This window comes from Platichthys flesus, chromosome 1, assembly GCF_949316205.1.
Source record: "Platichthys flesus chromosome 1, fPlaFle2.1, whole genome shotgun sequence".
NCBI lineage: Eukaryota > Metazoa > Chordata > Actinopteri > Pleuronectiformes > Pleuronectidae > Platichthys > Platichthys flesus.
Genome location: NC_084945.1, coordinates 10,304,644 through 10,321,649, shown reverse-complemented (window position 1 = coordinate 10,321,649; position 17,006 = coordinate 10,304,644). Strand labels below are relative to the sequence as shown.

At 42.5% G+C, this 17,006-nt stretch overlaps 1 protein-coding gene across 1 annotated transcript; it reads right to left on the bottom strand.

The window, feature by feature from the left end:
* Positions 1-656: 656 nt before the first annotated feature.
* Positions 657-16,289, bottom strand: cmtm4 (CKLF-like MARVEL transmembrane domain containing 4). The gene is made up of 4 exons (XM_062381990.1): positions 15,425-16,289; positions 9,316-9,492; positions 3,574-3,672; positions 657-2,706 (listed from the first exon to the last, which is right to left on the bottom strand). Exons 1-4 carry the CDS (start codon positions 15,608-15,610, stop codon positions 2,542-2,544), a joined length of 627 nt encoding a protein of 208 aa, XP_062237974.1. The 5' UTR covers positions 15,611-16,289; the 3' UTR covers positions 657-2,541.
* Between the last annotated feature and the right edge of the window lie 717 nt (positions 16,290-17,006).

The following is a 17,006-nucleotide window of genomic DNA, read 5'->3' as shown; positions in this document are numbered from 1 at the left end:
CTTTTAAAAAACACAATGGTCAGGTTATATTATCAAATAGTAAAATGCGCTTGAATGATTTTTCTGCTGTTCAATAGTTTAGGTGATTAATTGTTATAGTGTCACTCAAAAACAATCTATATATGAATCAATGTTAAAGGTTCATTGTGTAGACTTTGGTGACATCTAGTGGTGTCATTGCATGTTGCAGCTGAACACCCCTCACCTCACCCTCCCCTACCAAACATGAGGGAGAACCTGAGGTCGCCTTCAGTTGTCATAAAACCTCACAAGATGTTAAGTTTGTCCAGTTTGGGCTCCTGTAAAAAACATGGCTGCCTACATAGAGAGGGACCGCTCCTGATGTAAATATAAAATATTTAAATATAAAGGGCTCATTCTAGGGTAAAGAAAAACAACAATTTGTTCAATTTAAATAAATCACACAAGTGAAAACATCACAAGGATTATTTAATATTCAATTTTTGCCAATAGATCCCTTGCACCTAAATCTTACACACTGAACCTTTAAGAGACGGATATAAATACAAACGTGATTGTCTTTCCGTACAATTCCATCAGTCGCTAGATCAAGAGATATCATATAAATTATCTGAAAACATGAGAAAAGTCTGATTATTCAAACATATTGTGTAATGTGAAAACCTCTGAGGCTATTTAAAAAGCACGTGCAGTTTTATTTTTCACACACAATTACACTTCTGGTCTTTTTACACACACATATACACACACACAATGCTGTCGACCAGGAGAGGGAGCCACAGAGTAATTCAGACCCTGCACAAACTCACCCGAGCCAAATATACACACAGGGGTCTCACACAACAAAGAAAACACAACCATGTGTAACTGTAGTGTTGCTTCGATACATCACTACGATGAGAGATGACACAACTTAAATAAGCATTTCTTCCTTTAAACTAAAAAATAAGCAAAGATTATTTTTTAAACTTCCTGTTTCCTTGTCGACTACACTGGTCGAACAGGAAGGAATAAAACCATGTTCTGCAATCTGTGTACGAGCTGCAATCTGGGATGACAGACTTCATAACGAGTGAAATGTGTAATAATATACTGTAGATACACTGACATTTAATTCAAAGAGTTAAATACAGAGTTAAATGCTGTTAAATGTACCATATGTCCATCCTAACGTCTCCACCTGTACTTTTCCTTTGCTTTTTTTTTTCTCAATGGTCCGATCTCATGTGATAATTTAGAAGGCAGTGGGAAATACAGCGTTCAGGTCGAGGCACCCTGTGATTACATTTCAAATATAGTCTTAGAATGACGGAGAGGGTTCGATTCCTGAGGTTCAGTTCAGGCCGAGGGCATCGATCTGGACCAGCCCCCCTGCTGGTGATCAACAAATTTAGTTGCTTAAAACGTCTGATAGGAAAATATGGTTACCTTTCATCTCCTGGCTCACATAGACTTCAATTATCAATTTATTTTCATTCTAGTGAGGCTATATATATATATATATATATATATATGTATAGATATTAATTACAACAATCTGGGATCAAATTCATGGAATGGAGTGTTATGAACTCTTACTTTGGTCTCGTAATAGAATCAAACCCGTTGTTTTAGATTGTTTTATGAATAAGTAAATCTGTCTCTATTCAGACGTGTTATTAACATCTGTCCTGAGAGCGAGAGAGCGAGAGCGCACACGCGTGCGAGAGAGCAAGAGAGAGAGAGCGAGAGAGAGAGAGCTTGTGATCAGATCCCTCAGGACGGATGTAAGCCGGGTCTGAACAGGATTTCTGTTTCAGTCCGATATTTGGACCTTATCTTTCACTTCCTGTCTTTATTACAGTGAAGAAAGACCCTGTACTGTGACTCTACGCTTATCAATGGCAGAGATCTCAATAGTAATTCAAATAAAAGGTCATTAAAAGGTCATGTTGAAAGGCATTTTCAAAGTTTGATCTTGAAATATTCAACGTCACAGGTGGAAACAAAACAGCGACCAGTGAAGTCGTGGTGCCTCTGTTTCCCTGCAGGCTGCCGTGGGGTTCTGGTACAGGGGCGTCCTGGATCCACAACCTCATCTATTATTACCAAAGACTTTACTAACAGCAGCGTGATATAAGCAAACTGTACAAAAGCTGACCTTCCTCTACTTCACTTCATTCACAGTGAAACCCAAACCGATCTAAAAAATAAAAATATATATCAACACCATTGTCACTGATGCACAGTCGGAGTGAAGTCGACCTTAAATGGTTCTTCGTGGACATCGTCCTTCAGACAGAAAGACAAGTGGATGAAAAGTTTAGACTCTCTCTCTGTGGACCTGCAGCCTGACACACACACTCCACAGAGCGCGGCTGTGAAGTGAAGATGTGTTCAGCAGCTGAGCAGCGAGACAGCTCAGCTCAAGTGGTGTGATGAGAAGTCAAAAAGCGCTTGGCGAGCGAGAGAAGGCCGTGCTGCCACAGACTTCACAGTTCTGAAGGCAGAGAAGTGTCTCGGCTGCCACCACGGTGGTGTGGCTTCCTCTTGGTCTTCCTTTTGACCGTGTGCCGGCGCTCAGGCGATCTCGGGCCGTGCCTCCACTTCTCCACGAGATGCCGTGCGCGCTCTCATGTACTCGCTGGTCTGCGGCGCCCTCGGACAGCTGTTGCCAAGGCGCATCTTCCGTACGGCCAGGAAGGTGTTGATTCCGTATGCACCCGTCACCATGAAGCCAAAGATCTGGTGCAAACACGAAACAGAAAAAAACTGTTAAACGTGGAACAATACACCATCGGCTGCAAGTATCAAGATATCTCATTGCAAACTTGTCAGTGCAACTTGATTTTGGCCGCTGGAGATAAACCTAAAAAAGTCAGCTGCTCACATTTTACCAACACCAAGCATATGAGGGCTCCAGTTCCTGCCTCCCGTCATGAGCTGCCAGTTCAATTCAATATTGGATTTTAAGAGTCTTTTAATAGATTTATAAGCTCAGCGCAGTCTGGCCCACAGTTATATCACAGAGCAACTAACTCTCCAACAAATGCTGGTAGTTTTTAAAGCCGGGTGACTAAGGGTGACTGGGCTTCGGCCATCAGGACCCAGAGGCTCTGGAACTCCTTGCCTGATGAAATTAGACTTACCAGCACTTTACCTGTTTTGAAATCATTAACTCATTTTAAAAGTTTACGGTTTCATTCGCGGAGTGTACCTTTAGATAAGTTTAGATAAGTTCTATAGAAATATTCATATTTCTTTATTTTCTAAACTGTGAAAATTATTATGAACATGTTATGCAAGTATATGAATAGACAAATATAGATACCTCAACTTAATTTCATTTAACTACACAAAAATTGTCTGGTTTAAGAAATATTAACTCTGGTCTTTTTGTGTGAGTCAAACTAATCTGAGCAACTGAATCTGACAGGAATCGATAGTTTTCAGATAATTCAGTATACTTATATTCATACATGAATCATTGATGATCCTGCAGGATGCTGCTAGGCTAACATAGGCAGATGTTTACAGATGTTTGCTTTGTTGGCACTGAAAAACAAAAACAAAACAAAACTACAGGTTGGCCGGTTGGTTTTGAAAACTCACCACTGCTGCGATTTCTGCTCCACTGTTGTGGTTCATGCAGGCGAGCACGAGGGACGACAAGAAGAAGAAGAAGGTGCTGGCAGCCGTGTTTACCAGGTCCTACAGGAACACACGCACACACACAAAACATACAGGATCACTTTGGTGAACTTTTCATACAAGCATAATACCAAAAATATAACAAAATACAGTGTGAAATAGGTCAAATGTTTATTTAAAATAATCTGTTCAAAGCACTTGACGTAGAACCTGATGTTTTTGTTTTCAGTGCTTAAAATCCACTAAATCAATAATAACCAGAATGACAGCCTCTGGGTTTTTGCAGAACAATTTGATGCAACATGTGAAGTTGACCTTTGTCCTTTTGGATGTAAAATGTTATCACTTCTTCATTTTAACCAACTGTTTATTTGTCTAAAAATGTTTCCAAACTAGTGAATAAATTCTTGAGTTATGGCCACAAACATGTCAAGTGAGCGAGCTTGACCTTTGACCTTCAAATTCTAATCAGTTAATTCTTGAGTCCAAGCAGAAGGTTGTTCCTGATGTAATGAAATTTCCCCTGGACATTCCTGATAAATTATGTTCAGAAGAATGTGAGGTCACAATGACTTTGACCTTTGACCGAATAAAATCAAATCAGTTCATATTTGAGTCCAAGTGAACGTTTGAGACAAATTAAAAGAAATTCTCTGGAGCCATTCCCAACAAATCGCCTTCATGAGAATGAGACGACCCACAGACTTAAAGCTTCTGGCCACAACAGGGAGGAGAAGTACATGAGCCTGTAAACTCAAAGCACATCAACATGTAATCTGAAATGTATAACAAATCAAAAAAAACATCTGAGGCCTTTTGACACTTATTAAACCAATATTAGCAACAAGGCTGATTCCATGGCCGGTCTTCACAGTGAGTTTAAAACCACAGAAGGTGTTACACACACACACGCACACGCACACACACACAAGAGAGAGAGAACTTCCACACACTTCCCTCTGATGTTATTACTCTCCTGCTTTCAGAGGAAAGGGTTAATAATGAAGTGCTCAGCTTGAATGGGGCACTGCCCTCGTGATCAGATGCGTGATTGTGATCACGGCACACGCGGCCTCTCATATGACACACAGGGCTCATACAACAGCAATGTCTCACACACTCACTCACTCACACACATGCAGACACTGCATGAAGCAGAATCAGAGGAGGGTTAACACTGTGATAATGTGTCACTGATCCTGCGGTTTAATCAGTTACACATTAATATGGACTCGAACTAACCGTCACGGTCAATGGTACCGGTGTTTTAATCCCTGAATGATTCAGTTGAATTCATAACCCCATCCATCGCATACTCACACACCCTCAACATACTCACTCTTCTCATGCACACAGTACAAACACTGCTGACATTTCCAGCAAACAAACTCTCGGATATCTTGCTCAACTGGTTCAACAGGTTAAACTGTATAATAAGGCTCCAGTGTCATGTTCCTGTTTGCAGCCTCATTACTTTACTCTTTACCTTTTAACTAGACTGACAATCTGTAACTTAAATAACACACAGGACCAAAAACCACTATTTCAGGGATTTATTATTAACTCGTCCCAGGAGGTTACATTTCATTAGGGGGATTACACAAAAACTACTGAACCCATTTCAATGATAGTTTGTGGAGGGGTGGGGCATGACCCAAAGAAGAAACGATAACATTTTACTGTTATTTAACATTGCAGGGTTGTTACTTTTTGTAAATATCTGAAGAAATAATCCAGAGATCTTGATGAAAGAAATTGGATATGTGTAATGCGTGCTAATATCTATGAACAGGTCTGGTGCAGATCTGGGCTTATTCAATCTTAATGCAGGATATGGTGATTAAGTAATGAATCAGCCACAACAGAGGTCTGCTTCAGTCTCAGAGTGAACCTTAGTTCATTTTAAGATCCTAAAAATGTTCAGCACATGATTTAGAGTAATGAAGTGAACATTCCAGCATCCAGAAAGAGGAAGGACTGAAATCTGACACATTCTGCAGTTTATATTTCTAGTTTGAGCAACAAAAAAAAGGGGGATTTTTGATCCGCAGTGCCTGTTAGTAGTATAAATAACACATGCCGTTTCATGTGACTGTGTGTGTGTGTGTGTGTGTGTGTGGTTCAATATTTCAGTTGCGCTCTCAAGGTAGAAGCTAGAAATACTCATAGGACTGCATCTATGGAAACCCTGGAGGATGCAGTGGAAAAGTAATTATGAAGCCAATGCCCTTGACAGTTGTAGCAGGTCACACGGGGCCAGGAAGCTTCATGCAAGAATAAAATCTCTCTCCAGCTTTCACATCTACGCCTGATTCTCTTTGAAAGACAAATAAAGCTGGTAGAGATGCATTTCACGTCACTTGGGTGGTAAGTTTCAGCTGTTTAAAACCAAACATGCTTTTATTGGAATCCACTTGTAGGTTAGGTAAATAGAAGAAGAGTAAAGTGGTTTCTGGTCTGAACTGATGATAGATTAATGACTGTGGGTAACAATAATAACCACTATCCACAGCTGTGTGGGTGAGTGGGTTCGTATGCATATTCAGGATAAGAGATGTCGGTCATTAGAATAACACAGCGTGAGACATACACACATTGTAAATGAAGACAACACACTGCAACTTCATGTGAAGAAGAATAAGATGCTCTGACCCTGGTGTGTGTCTGTCATAGGGATGTGAACAAACACAAATACATTATTAAACTGTGCTTAACACATTCACCTGAATCTTTCCTTCCAGTCCAGTCCACTAGGAAAATATAAGAGTGAGCATGGCCACAAAATTCACAGCTAGCGAATGCGAGACAATGACGGATGTAAAAACGGCGATAAGGGCGAGAAAATAAAAGGTGTCAAAAACCATCTCTACCCCCATGAGGCACCCCTCATCTTGTTTGTGAAGGTATCTGACCCGGACAATTTCCTGCTTCATATGAAAACGGCTAACTACAAAAAAACTGGGTCCAGACATATCTCGGAGTTCGTGTCTGAAAAACGACAGAAGGAAATTACTGTATAGTACAAGCTGTGACTACTTGCAGCACTAGTATATTAATCTATCTGTATGTGAGTTACATATGAAACTTCTGGCAAACAGATTGACAGTAGTGGTGTGTGAAGCTGTGACAGATGTAATGAAGTACCTCATTCATGCATGCATTAACTCTGATGAGACACAGCCTGCAGAAATCTGCCTGAAAACATGGCCAACAGTTATTTGGCTGTGATAATTAGGCGTGGTCTTCCTTCATCTGTCTTTCTGTTGTGCTACATAAGCTAATTCATGTCAAATAAGCCGTGAAGTTCAACTAAATAACTGAAAGTCACCGAGCAGCTTCGCAACAAGGTCCCAGAGCTGCTTTCATTTCATGTGGGAGTGGGAGTGAGGTCAGGACCAGTGTTTCCCCCTTCATCGCTGCCAAAGTCATCATAGAGGACGAATCGGAGGAGATGGGATCATGTAGCATATAATTGTACAATCAAAATCTCATTCTGAGGGCAGACATTAAAACAAGCTCACTCCATCGAGCAATGTCAGTGTCAGCTCACAGTTTGGAGGTGGGGAATGGAAGGAAGGCAGCAAAAGGGTTAACAGGCAGAAGTGCTTACTCATGGCGACATTCCCTGGGGCCCAGTTTGACAGGAGCAGCTTTGAACTTGATAGACACACACAGCGGGGGGGTAGAGGCTCCACTGTGAAGAGCCACGCAGCATCATGGGCTTGTTAGCTACTTGAAAAGTACAGCTCTACACAGTAGAGTCAGAGCAGAGACTGGGAACCTGTGAAGGCAACACCTACTCTGAGACGAGCTACACATTACTGAACAAACATGACCAGCAGGGGGTTATTGTGTAAATCACACAGAATTTAAGGTCCGCCAAATACAGTACTTTTTTCACAAACTATGAAAGACTTCTAATTTTGTGTGCATCACAGCATGAGTCCTTGAAAAACCAATGAGTCGGGTTGGGTACTGATATCCAGAACCAATCAGGCACACATGTTATACAGACCGAGCTAGTAGCTAGCAGCTACCTCAAGGTGACAAGATAACAAAATGCCGAAAGCTAAAAGGTGGAAAGTGTGGCTGTATTTCAATCAACTTATTCTGACATTGGGACATGTAGCAAATGTTTGAAAAGACAAATTTCAACTTCAAATTTGCCTTAGCAATAAAAAAAAGGAAAAGATTTCTGTTCTTATCTGTGTCGTTTTTGTGCCTTTTTAAAGAAGGTATTAGTTCTGGCACCATTTAAAGTATCGATATTGGAAAAATTCCCAAACAATACCCAACCTTTCCAATGAGCTAAACCACAGGAAACTAGAGTCTTATATTGAACATTGTTATAATAGTCCTAGTTGTAATGTAGAAATGTTATGTGCCATATGTTAAATTACAAATTCATAAGACTTTTGATCACTGGAGTGGAAACTTATTAATTAGTCAGTGACATGTGAAAGGCCAGTGAGTCTCAGGAGAAAAGGAAAAGGAACAGAGCAGACTGAACTGGAAGATTTTTGATCATTTGGACTGTTACTGTTCACAGGAATCTGGTAAAAGTTCCTTGATCAGCACTCTTAAATTAGCTCGGGTCTCTGAGACTGTAAAAAAACTTTCATTTGGTGTCATTCTGCCAGAAGTAAAATCCAAAGGCTCAACCCTCTTCATATTTGAGGTGGAATAAACTGTACCAAGGATACCATCAAGCAATCTGATAGCTATGGTGGTATTTGGACATATGGCTCAACATCCACTGCTGTACGGTAGGTACGCTCTAAGGCTAAGCTGTGTGGGCCCTGGAAATACAGTTGTTATTTCACTCCTCTTTGCAAAGGAGCTGGCTGCAGCTTCAGAACTTGCCAGCGTGTGTGTAAACGCAAATACTGGAAGTCGACCAGTATCTGCTGGAGAACACCCAGCAGCTCATTTGCTTACAGGTGCTGACATTGCACTTATCCTGGTGGTAATGCTGAAGCTGTATGTTCTCAGCTCCACACTCAAAGTTTTTCCAGCTTGTATGAGTTTGCGTTGAGCTTTACTCTTGATACTTCTGTATGTTATTCTTCAAAAGTGAACTGTGCCGAGCTCGAACGGCACATTCAGGAAAAGCCCCAAAATATATGACAACTATGATTATGTTGATAATTAAGGGAGAAAAATTAAGCTGTGAATGACAAGCACAAACAGCGTGTCAACACATTTCTTACTTAAGCATTAAACTTTCCATGGACCTTTTCTTTGATTATATAAAGACATGCCATCAATTTAAACTCTAAATACAGAGGAATAACACAGAGAGTCTAGACGTCTATAACGTTCAGCACAGCAAAGCTTTGAGCTCCATGCCAACCCCGAAAAACCAGCACATCTAGAAGCTCCTGTTGGTGGCAGAAAATCAAATCTAGATACAGCATATAATTACCATTAACTTAATTAGCACAAAATACAAAGCAATGCTGAAGTTTCTGGAAATGCTTTTCCAGTTGTCTTGTTATTGACAGAGCTTCCTTGGATTTCCGTTCGGCATTAGCTTATCTTACTAACTTTATGTGTAGTACATTCTACAAGTACATACACATAGGTCAACAGTAGTCTGATGACTCACTAACACGTGCTAGATTTGTGACCTTCATTGTCAAAAACCTGCAATCACCTTCATGTTAGTTATTCAGCTCGCTAGGAGTCTGGCCCTTTACGTACCGTGAGGTTCCAGTTGACATGGGGCACCTTGGTGTGCAGGTTGAGGCAGAAGATCAGGAGGAGCACTCCTGTCACCACGAAGGCACTGCAGCTGACAAACTCAAAGAAGTAGACGCCTCCACAGGGGGAGCACATCATGATGGTCTCTATGCAGATGAATCCGATGAGTGATAGGACCTGAGGAGAGAGGGGAAACAGCGAGAGTTAAGGGGGAGAAGATGAAGAGGACGCGGAGGCCAAGTTCTGCTCTCCATATGATGAATTGATTGTCCTATGAATAGAGCGGAGGCCATAAGCCCATCTCATGAGTCCCACTCCTGGCGGTCTGTGACGACGCCTGCCTCCACCCAACATCCATCAGCAAAACACAGTATGAGAGGAATTCTGCTATTTAGGTGTTCCTCTGCCATCGAGACCCCGAAGAAACCACACACAGATTACTGATTGGCTCAGCGCTATTCAGAACTGAGAGACGTAACAGAGCCATGAGACCGTGACACATTACTGACCTGAAGCAGCAGATCGCAGAACCAGTTCGGACCAGATCAGCTCGGTCTGGAACTGTTTGACATTTATTAAATGTTGTTATATTAAATAATGGGGGGTTTGAGTTGAGGAGCAAGAAAAAAGGCAAATGGCAACAGCTTTTCCAAATGGCAAAAGGACTTTCAGCCTTTTGTCTTCTCTGTGTTTCTCTCTCCTTTAAATGCTGATGTGATTGCATGGAATTTAAAGATGTTCGTGCAAGCTGCAAGGGCACCATTTTGTATGAGTAGATTAACATTTTTACATAGGTGTCAATTTATGTCCATTTCTAGAAATATCTGTTAGTTTATTATCATGCAAAGTAAATCTAATATCCTTTGACAGCTAAAAACATTATAAAATATAAAACAGTATGTTTCAAACAGTTTCTGTTCCGCTCATCATCTAATTTACATTGCAACGCTAATAATAGACGCGTAAAAACAATCAGCTGTGTGAACCGAAGTGCTGCTTCATTAGCACCTCACGTCTCACTGATCCGCTTTGTTACAAAGACTCGATACAAGGGTTGAAAGGAAACGATCTGCTCTGTGACAATATAGATTTTTTTCCCCCCAACAGTTCATAGAATCAAAAGTGGAGAAGTGCATTGATTAAACTGGAGCGTCTCTGTGGCACGTCTAGCTTTAAACTAGGAGCGCCAACCTCTTTGAAATCTGCTTCCTGCGAGTCACCAGGCAACAAAGCAACTGGAAGTTCTTAGGTTTTGAGTTCAGGAATGTGGTCAGATTATAAAAAATGGGGGGGGGGGGGGGGGGGGGGGGAAATGGTGTGCAGTGAGAGAAGGGAGGGAATTACTATTATTATTATGAACTAATGAAAATAGTCACATGGTTGTACGTGTGTGGGGGATAGTAGTTGAATTTCACCAAATGTACAGCAGAGCTTCTTTCCAAGAATTCTTCTAGGATAAAGACTCAAAATCCCATCCTTTGAATGGTTTCTGAAACCCAGTATGAATTGTCAGCTGATCTGGATCCGAATTGATTCCCGCCCACCCAGTTGTAGCTCATTGCTGGAGACAGCTGAAAACAGAAGCATTTGAGAACAACCCCAAACAGTCTCATTTGCACAAGACCATCCCGGCAGATCCCTCAAGCCCAGAACGGCTCCGTAGCCGATGGTGTTTGTCCAGTTGAATGAGCAGAGTGAGCCGGCTCTGAAAAGTAAACTGTTCGTCCATGGTGACTCGTGTGGAGAACTCGTCTCCTTGTGACAGACTGTGGACTTTTCCAAATAACTAAAGCAGAGACAAAAAAAGAACAAATCCACGAGCTGAGCATCATTAAGAGAAAACCTTTGCTTTGTGCAGCTGCTGCAGCCTCATTAGACACTTGTACTGTTGTTGGACAGCAGTGTGTCTGTGGCTCCGACTCAGCCAGAGTGGTTACACCCAAACAGGAGTGGTGGGCTGCTCGTGCTGGTGGATGATGTCATGTCTCTTAAAGAAAGCATAATGCATTTCCCCAAGTCCCTTTGTAGCAGGTGTCAGGCAGCCACATGGGAAGAGGCGGGGTTTCACAAAGCATCACAATATATATTCTTGTAATAATGATTTTATGTTAAACGTCAGCCCTTTTCTCAAACCTGCTTATCCTCAACTCTTTTTCTTTCCTCCCCCGAATGAGCCCATATCCTTATCTTGGAGATTAGGCACATTAGAAGTTGCCTTCAGAGATCCCCTGGACTCAGATCCCCTTCTTATACGCCATCTGTTGCCGACACAAAACTCACCCGGGTGAAAAGAAGCCTCGGTGCAGAAACTAGTCAACATTATACGCTGCACTTCTAGTCGTGTGGGACTTCATGCTCAAAAAAGAAATTACCAAAAAATGCTTCAGCAGCAGCCCACAGTCATCTATGTGATGGAAAATGTGGCCTAAATGCAGGTTACATTTCACCCCGGAGAACACGAAAAACAGCCTGGGCCTGCACGCCTCCACACATGTATGCATGGCTCTCTTGTTGTCTTAATGTCTCCCAACACGCCGCAAATAAGTAATGTTTCAACCAGAAGAGAGAGGGGAGCATGTGGTGTCTCTCTCAGAGCAGGAAGTGCTCCGTGACATTTGGGTGCACCTGGTAACTTCATTAAAGAACATTGACAGAACAAAACACCCTAACATAACATTTAACTATACGACTTTGTTAGAAAAAATAATTGGGAATAAGAAGCTGTTTTCACACATGAACATGAGAAAATGTCCGGAAAATGGGGTCCAAAACAGAGTTTGTCTGTGACATTTAAAGAAAGGAGCAGGAGATTGTCTCGGTCAGACGCGTTCACAACAACAGGAAAAACGTCCAGAACACTCAGGCGAGGAGCGATGTCTGGGTCGAGCAGGCAGGAGTCAAGACATAGAAATTCCGCTCGCTCTGACTTTTTCCGAACATTTTACAAGGTGGCTGGCAGAAAGAGTTCCAGAGCAACTGACACAGACATTTGTTTTCTCACAGCCCCTCCAGAAAGTTTCAGTAGAATATCAATACTTTAGTGCACGTCTGAAACGCAGTCAGCTAAAGAAATTGTTGGAACTTGGCAGAGGTATGTGCTCTACTGATTAGCGTCCTACTTCACAGTGACGTTATAAGGCTTATTAGGAAACTTTGAGAGTTTAAACGGTGAACCATCGGTCCTAAGGTATCAAATTCCTGTCAGTGTAGAGGAGCACATGGCAAATATCAGTTGGACTTTGTGTGGACACAGTCACAACAAAAGGACAAAGACAAACCTGCTGTCAGGGTGGAAACACCTCGCTCAGGTTACGTCCCACAGGCGGGGTTGTGTCTGCTCAGTGCAGGGTCAACAGTGACCTGTGTATCCATTCATCCAATGACTGATGAGCAGAGTGGGCTCTTTAAAGAGGCCCCCGTGCAATAGCATGTTAGTGCTGTGGTGAGAAACAACTATACACTTGTCTATTAGCAAACAGAACCAGAGGATAACAAAGCGGTTCTCAGTAAACAGGGGTCATAGCAAATGTCAGGACCCATTTAAAACGATTTACTTGGTGCAAACGAGACCTGGGCGTCGAGGTAATCCTGAAAACATTTCCTTGGCAGAATAAAAGGAAGTATGGACAAAGGGGGGTAGACGAGGCGTTAAAGCTCTTTAACTTTGGACTGATAAGGTGCCTGTTGAGAAAAGCATGAGCAACAATGCATCATGAAGTGCTGCACAGTACCACTCCATTATGCACAGATGCCAACTCCATAAAAAACGGATTTCTGTAGAGAGATGATTAATTCACAACACACGAGTATTGCCCTTTCAGTCACAAGACAACCAACATGGCCTACTTTCTTGGCAGAGGATTGTTTACTGATTAACCATAAATCTTTCCACATCAGGTACGATTTTTTGCATCATCATCGTCATATATCAGTTCTAAAAGATCATAACGAAAGTCTCAGCGACTGGAGGACTGAGCTGTAAAAACTGAAGCTATTAAAAGGTTGGCAGCACCTCGCAGGCTCCTCTAAGATACTGGACGTAAACTTCAATGACTTTCATTCATCCTGCCCTTGTCGGTGAAAGAGATACGACCGGTTCCAACTGGAAAGTCTGTATTTGAGCAGGACAAACCGTTAAAGTAAATAGAAAGCGTGAATATAAGATTCCTAATCTGCACCAAGATAATGCTCATACACCTGTCTTATCTGAGCTGAGCAATAGTCAGTAAATTCTACTGCATTGATGCGAAAAGTATTTAAAAAAAACTAACAGGCATTTAAATCCATATTTACATGGCTTCACTATCGGCCTGTGTTTCAAAGTGTTGTCGCAACATTTAAATTATTTTGGCATCAGTTCTTTTAATACATCAGGTGCAGGTTTCATTTTCTTCTCTCTGTGTGTGGGTAAAGGTGTAACAGTTTCTGAAACCATTGAAGCGTTACTATCAGGTATCAGCACTGAGGTTTTACAGGAGATGAATCCCTATTATTCAGATATTCAAACCTTCATCTGCCATGTCCAGATATCGGAATCGGTTTAGAAACATCTCTAGCCTGCACATACACACAAATAAACCTTTACATTGATTCTACTTTAAAGATGTAAAATTATTTTTCCAACAGCCATGTCGAAGAGAATATCGCAGCCGTTGCTTTGAAACAACAGAAGAAGTGTGAATGTGAACGCGCTTGGTTATTGCATTCTTCAAACTTCTCCCAAGTCCTGTGACAGATGGCTTCTTTCTCCAACCTCCCACGTACGCGGAGGTAAACATCACAGGTGTTTGCGACAGCTCCGGCTGACTGTGCACTTCTGTCCCACCACTGGGAAACTCCGCCACCCACAACTTGGATGATAAAGAGTTAAGTTTAAGTTAAAAACAAAAGCAGAGAGACCAGAACTATGCAGCATTATCTTCCAAGCAGCTTTGGACTTTTAGTTTTTGCTTGTGCAACCCACAAATGTTGTTAGAGGTAATTGCTAGTTTCCTCAGCTCCATGGCTTTTCCTGTTGTGGACGCACGTACTTCATGTGTTTGAGTGTGCAGGCCTGTGTCTGGAGTTCTTGGCACCAGAAGAAGAGGAATGGTTGTGGCTTGATAGATATTTCCTCCTCTGGTGGATTGTCAGAGCTTCGGGAGCCCGAGTTCTTGTGCTTATTTGCTGCCTCCTCTCCCAGTTCAGACATCTGGTTTAAGTGTGTTGATCTGAAATATCAGCTAGAATGTGTGTATTTTCCTTAGACAAGTAAATTTGGATTTTTTTGGTCTTTCAGGACCTGAACAAATACACAGGTATCAGTGGAATAGTATAAACGCAGTCACGCATTGAGAAGGTGATTTATATCTCCTCCATGGAGGTCATGTTTTCATCCCTGTCCCGTTTGTTTGTTTATAGCCAAGATTACACAAATACTTCTGGACGGTTGACCACGCAGCTCGGTGGAAGAATGCACCATCGTTCAGGGAGGAAGCCTGCAGATCCGGATCAGTGGGTGGATCCAGGAATTTTCTTTTTTATCGCTTTCTTGAACATTGTGAGATAGCTTTTCGAGGACTGATTTCATTAAGCGTGTGCAATACACACTTTTATGTCCCTCGATAGACACAGATTATGCACAACAAGCAGACAAAATCAATAAGAGTAGAGTATGAAGACACTGTTGGGGATAACAATGAAATGTAGGGGAGCCAATGTGCATCCTTCAAAATAAAGGTTTGCTTGTGAAACACCGGCATGTTGTGCAATGCATGGCTGAGCACAGAACTGTGGAACTTAACAACTGAGCTTATTCCACTTCACATGTCGTGAGGTAAACACTTTTAGCATGAAACCGGTCTGACCCACTATTTATGATGTGGTTCAGGGCAAACCAGGACTTCTGCGGGTACTCGTTACAATAATCCATCTCATATTTGACTTTCAGGGACAAGAGTGAAATTGCTAAAAGCTCCAAATAAGGTCCAGCAGTTAAGAGTGTTAAGTTAGATGTGATACTAGTTCTAACGGTAGTTGTTTTATCCTTGTTTCTAGCTGCTTGGTGGAAGTTGGTGCATGTTTTTAACTCTTTTAAGATGCACTTATGTGTGATCATGCTCTCACTTACCACTTCAACCACCTTCAGGATCCCGAAGTAGGACTTGAGGTAGTGCACGTCGCACCGAATCCCCCCGAACACGTTCCTGGCGTGGACGGGCTCGGTGGTGGGCTGGTAGGGGCTGCTGGCCCCGGAGATCATGGACGTGTTGGAGGCCTCGGCGTCGAAGCCCTCGGTCTCCTCGGTGGTCCTCATGATGCTGATGGTTTTCACGGGGGAAGCTGGACTCTGGACCGGGGACTGCTACGGCATGTATTCACCGAGAACCTGGCTGTGTGGCGGAGGGCACACTGTGTTCCATGCAGGCTGGAGGAGGCGGTGGATGGAGAGGACGAACCGGACAGTCCACTTTTCATAGCCTCCTTCCCCGCGGGGGAGAAAACCGGCAGCCGCGGCGGGTGCCCTTCCTCCTGCTCCCGGACGTCAAGCGCAGGAAAATCCGTCTGGTGTCCGTGTTCCCTGCGGTGCTGCCTCCGGGCCACATACGCTGCGTGTCTCCCTCCGAACAGCCGCTCTTACAACTCTGCAAGGCGGGTCACTTGTTCGAGTCCCGGTGTCACTTCGCCGCGGACGGTTCTGGTTAACCAACAACAGAAATGCTTACCGTGCGCGAGCCGCTGCGTGACCGGACCCGGACAAACATGGAGGCATTGTGGGAGAGAAGGCCGGAGAGGGAGCCTTTCTGTTCGCTATTGTAAACTTGATGAGGTCGGTGGGAACCAGCGGGGACCCACGGGCTCAGGCTGCCTTCTCCTGCTCTCACGCAGCGACCGCGGTGGATGCGGAGCTGCGGGGCGGGCGGCCGGGCGGGTTTGTCTCCGCCCCTCTGGAAACTGCACATTTTTGTGTCGGCTCTGCGCCAAGTTTCAAGTGTCCGCAAACAAAACCCCGCAACCCGGATCCAGCAGGGGCCACACCGGCGGTTCTGGAAGCTTCTTCCCACCGTCACCTGGGTCCTGTCCCACCAGTCTCCCACCAGGCCCGAGGAAACGAGCCCTTTACTCCTCTAGTGATTATTGTTAAAATTAATATTATGATTATGATTATTATTGGGTGAAGGCAGTTTTTGTATATAGTCATATACGAGATAATACGCCCAAATTACTAGTTGGTATGTGAACTCATAAGATAAGTCAGAATTATGACATGTTAGATCATTTTAAGATGACTAATGACTAAGTCATTATGTTAATGTATTATTTTAAGTCAGGGTTGACATTATTTTAAGATACTAACACATCAAGTTAAGTCATATTTTTAGTTATTTAATAACTATTTTGAGTTAGTGTAACAATATTTTAATGATATCTTGAGATGTTATTTTGAGATACTAGCTTGTTTTTCGGAGTTAGTAACTCATTGTTTTCAGTTGGTATGTCATTATTTCGAGAAAGTTTCTCATTATAATGACTTAGGGGATTTATTTTACAAAGTGGCAGCAATGGGCTTCCATATAAACCATAAATATGAAATATACATATTGATTCCTGCCTTATTAAGGGCATTAGCCTACTATTACAATATGATTGCAATTAAATTGTATTTGTAAATTGAGAACTTACAAAATCCCTTATTACAAGAAGAAGCCTCC

Bases quoted from the DNA above. Each gene is read 5' to 3' on its own strand.
- cmtm4 (XM_062381990.1), bottom strand. From the start codon at position 15,610: ATGAGGACCACCGAGGAGACCGAGGGCTTCGACGCCGAGGCCTCCAAC. The intron at 9,493-15,424 runs GTAAGTGAGAGC...CTCTCTCCTCAG, and splicing joins TCCTGAAGGTGGTTGAAGTG to GTCCTATCACTCATCGGATT. The intron at 2,707-3,573 runs GTGAGTTTTCAA...TGTTTGCACCAG, and splicing joins GAGCAGAAATCGCAGCAGTG to ATCTTTGGCTTCATGGTGAC.